The sequence below is a fragment of the Carettochelys insculpta genome, chromosome 1 (genome assembly GCF_033958435.1).
Source record: "Carettochelys insculpta isolate YL-2023 chromosome 1, ASM3395843v1, whole genome shotgun sequence".
NCBI lineage: Eukaryota > Metazoa > Chordata > Testudines > Carettochelyidae > Carettochelys > Carettochelys insculpta.
Genome location: NC_134137.1, coordinates 38,695,789 through 38,709,300, shown reverse-complemented (window position 1 = coordinate 38,709,300; position 13,512 = coordinate 38,695,789). Strand labels below are relative to the sequence as shown.

At 40.5% G+C, this 13,512-nt stretch overlaps 1 protein-coding gene across 1 annotated transcript in view; it reads right to left on the bottom strand.

Annotated features, from left to right (window-relative positions):
- Nucleotides 1-13,512, bottom strand: part of DYNC2H1 (dynein cytoplasmic 2 heavy chain 1) — a 346,899-nt gene that overhangs the window by 77,055 nt on the left and 256,332 nt on the right. The window contains exons 79-82 of the mRNA XM_074984721.1: nucleotides 9,208-9,363; nucleotides 5,947-6,022; nucleotides 3,977-4,188; nucleotides 404-508 (exon numbers count right to left, since the gene is read on the bottom strand). Of these exons, the coding sequence (XP_074840822.1) occupies nucleotides 404-508; nucleotides 3,977-4,188; nucleotides 5,947-6,022; nucleotides 9,208-9,363 (549 nt within the window). The remainder of the gene's footprint in view (nucleotides 1-403; nucleotides 509-3,976; nucleotides 4,189-5,946; nucleotides 6,023-9,207; nucleotides 9,364-13,512) is intronic.

Below are 13,512 nucleotides of genomic sequence, written 5' to 3'. Positions count from 1 at the left end.
TTTCCAGAATTTTAGGAGATGCTTGGCCATCAAAAGCAAGTTACACGTTCTAAACAAGTGGTGTTTAAAATGTTTACACTATTTAAAATATTAACTAACGTGTCACAATTAACTCCCACTGCAGAATAGATCTCAAAACATGAGACGGGACTCAAATAAATATTTTACTGACATTACCAATGTAGATGGAAATAAGTGAGGTTATTTTTAAATACTGTCTACATTCTGCATTTATAATCAACGCTACACAAAAGTTTTCAACATGTAACAGTCAACAAACTAAAAATGTCTCAATGCATTCTGATTTTCTTAGGGAAATGCGTATTTATGAACAGATGTCTGGTCTCCCAGTCTGGAAATATTTCAGATTACAGTAACAAGTGGTGCAAAATTTAAAACTTACCAGGGAACTGATCATGCGTTGAGAAGAGCGTGCAATATTGGCAGGCAGGCCAAAGAAATCAGGTTTATCATTTTCTGGAAGGCTCTCAATAATATCACGGTAATCCTACCAAAAAAAGTCAAAGAGTATAGATAACTGTAGAAGTTTTCTCTGCAATCACAGTTCATTAAGTCAACAGAATGTGTTGAAAAAAGTCCAGCAGTATATGTTCAAAACAAACTGTCATTTCACAGGATTTATAATTAAGAATAACAGCATTTTGTAGACATTACTAAATAGTATCAAAACTAAATAGAGAAATGACTCAAGTATGTGAACATATGAGCCGTGTCTACACGTGCACGCTACTTCGAAGTAGTGGCACTAACTTCGAAATAGCACCTGTCATGGCTACACGTGTTGGGCACTATTTCGATGTTAACATCGACGTTAGGCGGCGAGACGTCGAAGCCGCTAACCCCATGAGGGGATGGGAATAGCGCCCTACTTCGACGTTCAACGTCGAAGTAGGGACCGTGTAGTCATTGCGCGTCCCGCAACTTCGAAATAGCGGGGTCCGCCATGGCGGCCATCAGCTGAGGGGTTGAGAGACACTCTCTCTCCAGCCCCTGCGGGGCTCTACGGTCCCCGTGTGCAGCAGCCCTTAGCCTAGGGCTTCTGGCTGCTGCTGCTGCAGCTGGGGATCCATGCTGCATGCACAGGGTCTGCAACCAGTTGTCGGCTCTGTGGATCTTGTGTTGTTTAGTGCAACTGTGTCTGGGAGGGGACCTTTAAGGGAGCGGCTTGCTGTTGAGTCCGCCCTGTGACCCTGTCTGCAGCTGTGCCTGGCACCCTTATTTCGATGTGTGCTACTTTGGCGTGTAGACGTTCCCTCGCAGCACCTATTTCGATGTGGTGCTGCGCAACGTCGATGTTGAACGTCAACGTTGCCAGCCCTGGAGGACGTGTAGACGTTAGTCGCCACATCGAAATAGGCTACTTCGATGTAGGCTTCACATGTAGACGTAGCCATGATGTGATATACCAAAGAACCTACTAATAATTAAATACTGTAGGCTATGTCTACACTAGCTCCTAACTTTGCAGGGAGCATGGTGTTGGGAGATTATTAATGAAGTGCTGCGGTGCATATGCAGCACTTTGTTAAGCTAATTCTCCCCTGCAGCAACTTTGAAGTGTTAAAATTTGAAGTGCCGGCTTGCTTGTAGCCATGGCTAACCTGCCAGTACTTTGAAATGCCCGGACTATGTCGAAGTCCCTTTACTTCTCAGCTACATGCAAGCTGGCACTTTGAAATTTAACACTTCGAAGTTGCTGTGGGGGGAGGACAAGCTTAATGAAGTGCTGCATATTCACTGCAGCACTTCATTAATAATTTCCCAACACCCTACTTAACATGCTCCCTTCAAAGTTGGGAGCTAGTGTAGACACAGCCGTAGTGAAGTAGAACAGAAATCCAAAACTGCTTCAATTCATAACTGACAAACAACTCTAACAACAGTGTCATGATTTCAATATACAAAGGCTCTTTGCAATACAATTATAACAACTGAGAAGAATAATTTTATTTATATATATAGATTATTATTAACACCACATTTAAAGGTTTTTACTATTTGGAATTTGAATTTGGAATTATTAGTCACTTCCTTCTTTATGTTGTAGTCCCATGCAAGATGCTACTGCTTACATTTAAATCTTTGATAAGCTACCATTTATTATACATAGTATGAAATGTATCAGAAGTGTAGCCATGTTAGTCTGTACCCACAAAAACAATGAGAAGTCCTGTGGCACCCTATAGACCAACAGATCTTTTGGAGCGTAAGCTTTGGTAGGTAAAGACCTACTTCACATGCACTTATTGAAGTGGGTCTTTGCCCACAAAAGCTTATGCTCTAAAAAAATCTGTTAGTCTATACTGTGTCACAGGACTTCTCATTGTTTTGGTCTGAAATGTGTGGCATTAAAAGATATGGCTGCATGGTGATATGAGGGACAAGGTAGAATTAGTTCTGTGTCTAAAAGCCTCTCAAGCTACTATTCTGGTGCAAGGCATAAGGGACCACTATGGGTGAGGGTGGAAGAAACATGAAGCAGAATGTTCTTACCACCTCTTCAAAAGCATGCAAACCAGGTGGCTGGAGGCCTGACTTTATCCTATTATCCAGCAGACGATGTGCACTTGGGTTGGGCTATGAGTCGGCAAACACTTTCACATATGCTTAACTTTACTGCTGTGAATAAGCCATTTAATAATATTGAATCATAAAGGGTCTTTGGCATACAAGATAGTTCACAGAGTTTTCTCAGAGTCAGTTTTAACCCTCTGATGCCAGCATATCATTCTGTATGGTTGAGAATCATGACTTGTCTCTATCACAGAGAAGTGGAATCCTTGAAAATAACATACTGCTTCACAGCCTGTCTGTTTTATAGCCCACCTTGCCTCTCCACCTGCTCTCTCAGTACCATCTTTCAGTTTCCATACACTAGACCACTGACTTTGCCTGGTCTTTCTCCCCTACACACTGCTGATCTCACTCCACTCAATTACAACCTGCTACTCTACCATACACAGAGCTGGAATTTAAAGATGAAATTTATTTTTTCTTAAGTTAATGTAAGGGCCAAGTGGTAAAATCAAGAAGACAGAAATGTAATACCAAATATAATAATACAAATTGATGTAAAACGTGTTCCTTAAGTCACTGAAAAAAGAAAAAATGTAGTTAAACATCTCACAGGTCCCATTGGCCATGTCTACACAAGCCGAAAACTTCGAAATGGCCATGTAAATGTCCATTTCCAAATTTACTAATGAAGCGCTGAAATACATATTCAGCGCCTCATTAGCATGCCAGCAGCTGCAGCACTTCGAAATTGACGTGGCACGCTGCCGCACGGCTCGTCCAAACAGGGCTCCTTTCTGAAAGGATGCTGGCTACTTTGAAGTCCCCTTATTCCTATGAGCAGACGTGCCGTGGCCGCCCGCATGCTAATGAGGTGCTGAATATGTATTTCAGTGCTTCATTAGTAAACTTCAAAATGGCCATTTGTATGGCCATTTCGAAGTTTTTGGCTAGTGTAGCCGTAGCCATTATGAAAGATAATTTGTTAGCCATATATACTTCTCACGCAGCTGTTTCTTCCACACTGTTAGTGTACAGCACATACAGAAATTTTAATTAAGAAAACATCATAAAGCTTTTTTTCCAAGCTTCTCTATTATTTTTATCATTCTATTGTTTTTGCATCTCATATTTTCTAACCTTTGAGCCTTGACCATAAATTTTCATCAATATCAAATCTCAAAATCTGCAAAAAATTAAGTGTGCAAGGAATACATATTTAGTGATTTTTCCTACAAAGAATTAGCATTATTAGTGTTACGTGGCATAGTCCTACAGAGAACGAACACTTTCACCGCCCATTAATTTCAGTGGAATTTAAATGTGCACAGTACCTTGCAGGAACCTGCCTTTAATAGACATGGTCATTTGCTAGTTTAGTACTGTAAGAAAAAGAGCAAGGTTTGGTTTCCACGTCTGAAAACAGGACAAGTATGCTTACCAAAATATTGCAGGAATTGGGTAGAGAGATGGAATATGGGAAGTTGGTCATCTTCTTGCCACGAAGATTTAAACCTCCAATGACTCTGGAATTAAACAGCTGTTCCAGGTAGGTCCGAAGGACTCGCATATCAAAGTAATTATCTATGCGGCCCCCATAAATAGCATTTTCAAACAAGCCATGCACAAATTCCCATTGAAAATCTTTGGAACCTGTAAGTAACAAAATATTAGTGTCACATTCACCTTTTTCTGCATTTCATGAGGAACATTTCCTTTTATTATGGTTTATTTTCAGTGAAATAAGGAAATGCAAAGAAACCCTACAAAGCAACTCTCTTATTACAAAGCAATTTATTTCTTCAGTGTAACCAAAAAGTAAAATAAGACAATAATAAAATGTAAAATATTAAATCTTCTATCAGCTGTACTGTAAATGTTTCAAAATATTTTTGTGTAATAAGAGTAGTGCCCCAAAATAAAAAAAATAATAAAATGTAAACTATTAAATGTTCCAACAGCTACACGGTAAATGTTTCATGTTTTTGCCAGTGATAAGAGTGTAATTAATGTGTTTTAAATCCCACTGAACAACAAATATTGTAGCTGTCTTGGGAATATTTTGATTGTAAACCTCATACATATCAATCAACCCTGTATAGTTGGAGAACAAAAGTACCTTCACACTACTGGCCATTCCATATTTAATTGTGGCCTCCTACATTCTAACTCCCTGTCATCAGCCTGCTCAACTCTCCTATGTTCCAACAGATTTTTAAATGTGTTACAGCCATATCACTTTGGGTGGAGATCCCTCCAGGCCTCACAAAGTAAGCAGGGTGATTGAATAGTACCCTGCCATGCCAAAGGAAGACATTGTAACTGAGGTGCTGGCTTTGTGGTGTGATGTAAAAAGAGGTCATGGTTAGGTGTGATCATTAAAGATCACATAACAATGTGTTTAAAATTAAGAAAGTTAACACTGGTGTTCTGACCAAATTATATTCAAATGATTACACTTCACCTACCTATTTATACTCTACATTTTCAACTAAAATGTATTTCCCCTTCACTTCTTGTCCCAAACTAGAGGGGAGCATTAAATCAATGTAGCATTGCACCCAATACATTATTTTTCAGAAAGGGTGATGTCATTATGGGGGAAAAAAACTTTGAGATTCTTCACATGGAAAGGTCTAGTATTACATTTCAGTTAACAGTGGTTCGCTCTCACATTCCAATTACTGAAAGAAGAATTGCCCTCACCACAATAGTCAATATCCAGGGCTTAAAGTCTTCTAGTAATATACTCCAACTGTAAAGTCTGCACGTACATGACCTGAACTGCAAAAGTACTAGCTGCCTACAAGCCTCTCTTAAGTCAACAGGAACTAAAGATATTGAACCCTTTTGAATACTGACTCACTAGCTTTATTGGGTTTTGAAACTTGAAGGCCTTACCAAAATGATTTTCATTTAAGTGAGATAAACACAGGATCAAAATTAGAGCTGGATGAAACATTAAAAAAAATGAAATTTCACTGAAATATGGTAGTTTGTGGATCTGCATAATTTTAACAGGACAGAGGAGTAAAAAGAGACATGTACGTACTAGAGCCTGGAATGCGAGAGACCCAGATTCAAGTTCCTGCTTTGCCTGATTCTGCGTCTCCCACACCCCAGGCCAATGACTGACACTACCAAGCTCCGTGCACACACACTCACCAACTTCCAAGATAATGCTCAAAAGATTTTGGTTTTGATCCAGTGTAGAACAAAACCAAAATTAATAATCTTAAAAGTTGCCATTAAATGGAACTGTTATTCCCCAGTCAGCCCTAACTAAAATAGTTGAAATTATTTTAAAAATATTCTATGGATTGCTAATTTTATAAAGGTTTGAAGGGAGGACACTCAGAAAGACTTAACAACGCAAAGAAAGGAATAAGCAATCCCTTAGGAATAACTTACCATCAAAGAGTCCATCAATAACATCATATCCAGCACGGAGATCAGATAAAGAAAATTCATAAAACTTGGTCCAACCCTATCATTAAAACAAACAAAAGTTGGTATGAGTTATTAATGAATGGGTAGTAAATGAACATGAAAAAGTAAAGAAATTAAGTGCTTGCAGAACATATGTAATACGTAACATCTTGGGGGAAAAAAATCTACAACACTGGTTTGAAGCCATTTTTTTCTCGGCTGCTGCCCAGATACAGACAGCACAGAGACAATATGACAGATTATCAGTGTATATTACATTACCTAGGCAAACAGGCAAATGTCGGGAGTATGCCTACAGGTGTAGCAACTAACAGTTTTTATATAAAATGAATATATTTTGAAAATACCAGATTAATCAGCAAGGCTTCTTGAAAATGATGCTCATGAGCATGCAACACTCTCTCTTCCCAAACACTTCTTGTTGCAACTATGACTCATTAATAATTATGATTAGGCAACTCACTTCCTTACTCGAACTGGCTTTTTTGAATTCAGTTTCCTTTCAGACTTTGGTAAGTATGTCTGTTTCTTTTAATCACTGCCTATATCACATGTCAACCATTTTACTCCTCATCTTATTTTACCTTTATATTTGGGGGTCAGGGGAACTCAATGCTGCAAGCAACCAATATAACTGCAGGCTTGCATGATGCCTGAAACATGTACATTCTTAATATCAAAACAAAAAAGCAGTCAAGTAGCACCCTATGCTGTCTAGAGTCTCAAAAACAACCCAGACATTATGATCAAACCAGCTGACAAAGGGGGTGCTATTGTCATCATGAATAAATCAGACTATGAACAGGAAGCAGCCAGACAACTCCCCAACACCACATTTTACAGACCACTCTCCTCTGATCCCACTTTGGAATTCCAGAGGAAATTACAACTACTACTTAAGGAACACCCTGCTGCTACCCAGGACCTCATTCACTCAGACACACCATCTGAGCCGCAGCCTGGATTATTCTATTTACTTCCCAAAATCCACAAAACTGGAAACCGCAGATGCCCTGTCATTTCAGGTATTGGCACCCTTACCACTGGACTATCCAGTTACGTGGACTCCCTCCTCCAACCCTATGCCACCAACACTCCCAGCTATCTCCGAGATGCCACTGACTTCCTGAGGAAATTACAAAACATTGGAAAAGTTCCTGACAAAGTCATCCTTACCACAATGGATGTAGAGGCTCTGTAACGATTCCTTGGCTCTCGTCCCCTATTACCTCTCTTCCACTTAAGATACATTGATGACATCTTTGTGATTTGGACCCATGGTATAGAGACTCCAGAAGAATTCCACAGAGACTTTAATAATCTGCACCCCACAATCAGTTTATGTCTTGATTACTCCATGCGAGAGATAAATTTCCTGGACACTACAATACCAATCAAGGATGGCCTGATTGGGACCACACTGTACCGGAAACCCACTGATCACTATACTTACCTTCAACCTTCTAGCTTCCATCTTGCACACATAACTAGATCCATTGTTTACAGTCAAGCCTTTAGGTACAATCGCATTTGCTCTGATCCAACTGACAGAGACCAAAAACTACAAGATCTTTACCAAATATTCATACACCTGAATTACCCCTGAGGAGAAATAAAAAAAAAACAAATCGACAGGGCCAGACGAATACCCAGAGACCAGCTACTCCAAGATAGGCCCAGAAAAGCCAAGAACAGAACACCACTGTTCATCACCAACAGCCCTCAACTAAAATCACTGCAACGAATTATTAAAGACCTACAACCTATCCTTAATCAGGATGCCACACTCCTGAAGGCCCTAGGTGACAGGCCTGTTCTCTCCTACAAACAACCTCCCAACCTTATGAGGATTCTCACCAACAGCCACAGTCTATACCACAGGAACACCAGTCCTGGGACTTTTCCTTGCAACAAAGTCTGCTGCCAGCTTTGTATGCATATCTTTTCTGGAGATACCATCACTGGACCTAACCAGGTTATTCACAGAATCACGGGCACTTTCTCATGTTCCTCAACTAACATCATATATGCCATCATGTGCCAACAATGCCCAGATGCTTTGTATATTGGACAGACTTCAAACTCTCTCAGACAAACAGTTAATGGGCAGAAAAGAGACATAAAAACACTGCTGATTCACAAACCTGTTAGCCAGCATTTTAATGGAGTGTGCCATTCTTTTAATGACTTAAGAGTTTGCGTGTTAGTGATGAGGAATTTTCACAACACTTCTCAAAGAGAGGCTGCTGAACTGTCTTTTATATTCGAATTCGACACATTAACACGTGGTTTGAATGGAGATTGGAATTTTCTGGGTCACTATAGGGGCTTGTTTGCATACTTGGCTTAATCTAATTCTTGGCTTCCTCCCCCCTCCTGCTTCTGTCCCTCTACTCTCTGATTTGCTCATCTTGATAATTTTTTTTCTGATTTGTCCACCTTGATTACTGTTTTTGGTTCTCTGTGCCTTAAATATTGAGTCTGCTCTGGTATGGCTATGGTCTGAGGAAGTGGGTCTGTCCCACGAAAGCTCACCTAATAAATTATGTTGTTAGTAAAGTGCTACTTGACTGCTTTTTTGTTTTGATAGTACATAGACTAGCATGGCTTTCTCTCTGTTACTATTCTTAATGTCAGGAACAGTATGTCTTTCACAACCAGATCTATGTTCAGGAGGAGAGCAGATATCACTTCCCTTCCCTTGGAAGTATCTATTCCTTTCTATAGCTTCTACCACTCAAGAGGGACAGCTGTCCATTCCATAAGTTCTGATTCCTCCCTCCAGGCATGGCAACTTGCTGATCTTTAACAGCTAGTTTCTGCCTTTCCATTCAGCAAAGAGTCTTTTAATGCTTTCCCGAATCAAGCAAGGACGAAGCACATACTGTGTCACATGGCCCCAAACCTGTATCAAGATCAGCTAATACAAAGTTCTAATCCCATGAAGAGTGACACTGGAACCAATGGAACTCTAAAGCAGCTGGGGTCTGTGCTATCAGGCCCCAGTTTTGCAATGAGGCCATATCCAATAACTAATATCTCCAAGTTAGTAGCCACCAAAGTTTCACACCCGTAGCTACTCTTCTCACTTCTGCATGACCAAAAATTAAAAAATGCATGTTTTATTTTAATTAGAAAATTTAGAAACTAGTAAACAGGCTATAAAATGAAAGAAAAAAATAGTAAATAAACAAAATTCTGGTAGGAAGTTAGAATACTTACCTGAGGGATGTAATTTCTTCTTTCTTGGCATGCAGCATGAAACCATGCCAAACAAAAGACTGCATGGGCACGAGACAAATTGCCCTTTTTACTAATCTGCTCTGGAGTCCAAGATTCATAAGTTCTCATCAAATTCTTTTTTAGGCCTGGAGGGGCCTGGGTTGACAAAAAACATAGTCATTTATGTACATATTGATATCACTAAACAACAATAACTTTTATATATCTAAAGTTCATATAAATGTGTAACACTAATTCATACTTAAATCTTCAAAATTAACTCAAAGCTAGAAAACAAGAGAAAATACCAATAAAGAATTATAGAAGGTGGTCTAAAAACAGAATCATTTTATGCTGGCAATAGTGTAGACTGAATACAAATTTGTTCAAATGCTAACTGGTTTTCTTGTTTTATAATAACTATTACTACTTATTATTTATGTTTCAATTTAGCCTAGTGGTCTTAATCAAGGATCAGATCCTCCTGTGACAAGCATGCAGGCATAGTATATGCAAGTAATAAAAAAAGACAGTTTTTGCTCATAAGGACAAGACAAGACAAGACACAACAAATAGTTGTGGGGAGCACAAGGTAACAGTGAGAAAATTACAATTATTGTAATAAGAAGGTAATACTAAATACCATTTGCCCAGCTGTTATCAAGTATTTTTAATTAGAAGAACATAAGAATGGCCATAATTGGTCAGACCAATGGTCCATCTAACTTTGTATTCTATCTTTATATAATGGTCAGTGTCAGACGCTTCAGACAGAGCAAAGAGAACAGGGAAATTATCAAGTGGAGAGGTGGTATCAAAGTGGAGTGGGATTTAAATTACATTTTCTTAAAGATTTTTCTTTCCTTTGAAAAAGTTAATGTTGGCTGATCTTTCCTACTTGCAGCAACCTTGAGGTTACAAGTAAGAGTGGCAAAATATTTTCTGGTGGATGTTTTTGAATAAGGCAAAGTTCTGGTGGGCCTTATCTACAGGTCTGATAGTTGAGACCTTACTTCTGAAGATTGTGTGATTAACTACCATACTTTCTGGAAATGATACCAGTGTGAAGTGACACCTCACCTTCTTTTTATCCTAACAACAGTTTTAAAACACTGGCATGAGGAGGCACCTCATCAACATGCAATGAACCTCACTTTAAAGTGATCTGATGTCCCATTTTAAAACAGAAAATCCTATATTTAAGCCCTCCTGCAGGTATACTAAATGTTTCTTAAAAATTGGCAAATTCCGCTCTCCTCTCCCCTCTCCCACCAGTTTTATTGGGTCCTGCTACTGGCCAGATCCCTGTTTGCCAGCTGCCCTCCCACCAGTGGTGAGGGTTGTGTATGGGTGGGTGCGTGGGGGGGCAGTGGCCAATGATGGGGGTGGGTGTACAAAGCCTATAGTGAGGCAAAGATGCAGAACATATAGCTGGGCTGCTCCCCTTGTTGGTCTGTCAGTACTGCCCCCACTGCACACAAGCTCTCAGCCATCAGGATTTTAACTTTCCTGCAAATTGTCACTTCATTACAGAAGGATAAACCATCTAAAGTCTTTAGATCCCTCCCAAAGCTTTAAGTAAGACAATGTACCTTAACAGTTACAACCACGATTAGTATTGGAGACTTAGCTAGGACACGCCTACGCTTACGGGAAGATCAACGCATTGGTGGTTGATCTTCTGGCATTCAATTTAGCATGCCTAGTGGGAAGGCACTAAATTAAACTTTCATGGTGCCACAGTAGAGCCCAATACCCCTGGAAGTCATGAGGAGTAAGGGAAGTTGATGAAAGAGTTTCTCCCATTGACGTCCTGCTGGTTGGAAGGTGGCAAAAATCGCTTTTAGATAAGTCAACTCTAGCTATGCGATCCTTGTAGATAGATTTGTGTGCCTAAAAACACTTTTGTCTCCTCATATAGACCAAGCCTCAGTCTTGTGGTTGGGACCTAAGAACATAAGAAAGGCCATATTAAGCCAGACCAAAGGTCAATCTATCCCAGTATCCTGTCTTCCAACAGTGGCCAATGCCAGGTGCTCGAGAGGGAGTGAAGGGAACAGATAGTCATTGATTGATCCTTCTCCTGTCATCCATTTCCAGCCTCTAAAAGAGGGTAGGGAGACCATGCCTACTCATCCTTGCTAATAGCCACTGATGGAGCTCACCTCCTGCATGAACTGATCTAGCTCTTTTTTGAACACTGTTAAAGTCCTGGTCTTCACAACATCCTCTGTCAAGAAGTTTCCCAGGCCTACCATATATTGTGTGAAGAAAAACTTCCTTTTATTAGTTTTAAAGACCTAAGAGACTGTCTTCCAGAAAGCATCATGGGGAAACAATTTAAATGCTGTGTTATGAAGTATTGGTGGAAGGAATTTTCATTTGAAATAATTTTTTGAAAAACAAGAAGTAGCAGCACAAAAACCCCAAGGATTCAAAAACTTAATCTATCAGTCTGACAAAGCAAGTGCTCTTAGACTGGAGAGACAGACAGATGTGACAAGGACAAGCAAATGCCCTAAGTCGTCATAGGCAGAAAAACTTCTAAAATGAAATAATTGCTCTGTGTTTCAGCTGGTAGAAAAGAGCAGGAGGAAGCTGCATTGAACTGCAGATTTATTCCAACTCAGAGAAAACAACGAAGGCTTTGAAAGAAGCTACCTGTAAACCTGAGATAAAAGTTCAACACCATCTGAAAACTGATTACTTGGCATGACTGAAAGCTAGAGAGCAATAAATGATATTGTGAAACTATCCAAAGTCAAACCACGTCTTAAAATGAGCTCAAGCAGCAATGCAAAAGGTCTGGCATGTGGCTCCTGTGGCTCCTATGTTGACTGACTGAGATTAGAAAAGAATTAACTGAAAAAGTATTAATAGGAAGCTGTGGCATAATTTTACATATTTTAAGAGGGACAGGAACCTACAGAGAGAGACAGAGAGAAAGAGAGAGAGAGAGAACATCCTGCACAATGAAACCAGTTCAGAAGAAACCAGTGTCTGTATTGTCACAGACTGATTCACAGAAAGATTATCTGAAAGATCACTGATATTTATTGGTAGCCCATTGCTGGCAATGATGACGATATTGTCACAAATCTCAAATATAACTATGCCTATGACTTTGCAGACTAAAGCCTGTGGTATAGATTAGGCTGCCCTGAGGGCGTGGTAAGTTTGTACCTATGACGTTCAATGATGCAACTGTGTGATGCCTTTCATGTACAGCCCGTAGGTAATTTTGTGAATCCTGCTCAAACTTGTCACATGTTGATTTTAATCAGAGACCATGAGTGATTCATGCTGTGAACCATTTGCTTAAGTTATTAAGCCATTAAGTTCTTTGGAATTGATGCCACCCCACTGGAGACTGCTCTTCAAATTACTTTTCAAGGGCTAATCTAGATGACCCTTCTCTTTTTTGCCCTGACTCAGCTTCCCACCACCTAAAATACTAACCATCTACAAACCTCACTGAAGTCGACAGGAAGAAGTTACTCACCTTGGTCAATAACAATGGTTCTTTGGGATGTGTCCCCCTATGGGTACTCCACTGCAGGTGTATGAGAGTCCCTGTGCCTCTAATCAGAGATTTTTGGTAACAGTGTCCATTGAGCCCATACGTATGCGCTCCTTCCTATGTGGTCTGCCCCAAGGCTATCTGGCACTGCATGGGCCAAAGCTCCTCACTTCCTTCTCTATGGCAGAGCACTATAGTACCTCCGAAGTAGAGGAGAGGAGGGTGATTTGTGGAGCACCCATAAGGACACACATCTCAAAGAACCATAGTTACTGCACAAGGTAAGTAACTTCCTCTTCTTCTTCGAGTAGTGCCCCATGGGTGCTCCACTGCAGGTGACTCCTAAGCAGCACTCAGCACTAGAGGTTGGGACATCAGAGTGTAGTCTGTTACTACTGTGACATAGTCCATCTTACTCCTGGGCCTCTGGCCTCTATTCAGTCCACTGGACCCACTTAAGGGCCCACTTGCCCTTGCTGAGGTGGGGGGTGGTCTGGGGAGAATGTGGCCCCTGCCCACTCATGCCGGGTTCTGGCTCATGGACCCTATGTGACTGCTAGTGGGAAGGGCTGATTCCCTTAGCTCTTGGTGCAGCCACTCTTCTTCCTGGGCCACTTCCCCAGACAATGCCCCCTGGTACCTTCTCCAAGCTGCTGCTGTAATGAGTCCCCCTCTCAATCTGCTGCAGCTCCTCACTCTCCCTTTGCGGTTTCTGGTGTCCCTATTCCTTTCTTCTGCTCCTCTCCAACCTGCTTTTTCTCACAACTCTGGTCTCCTCACCTCTC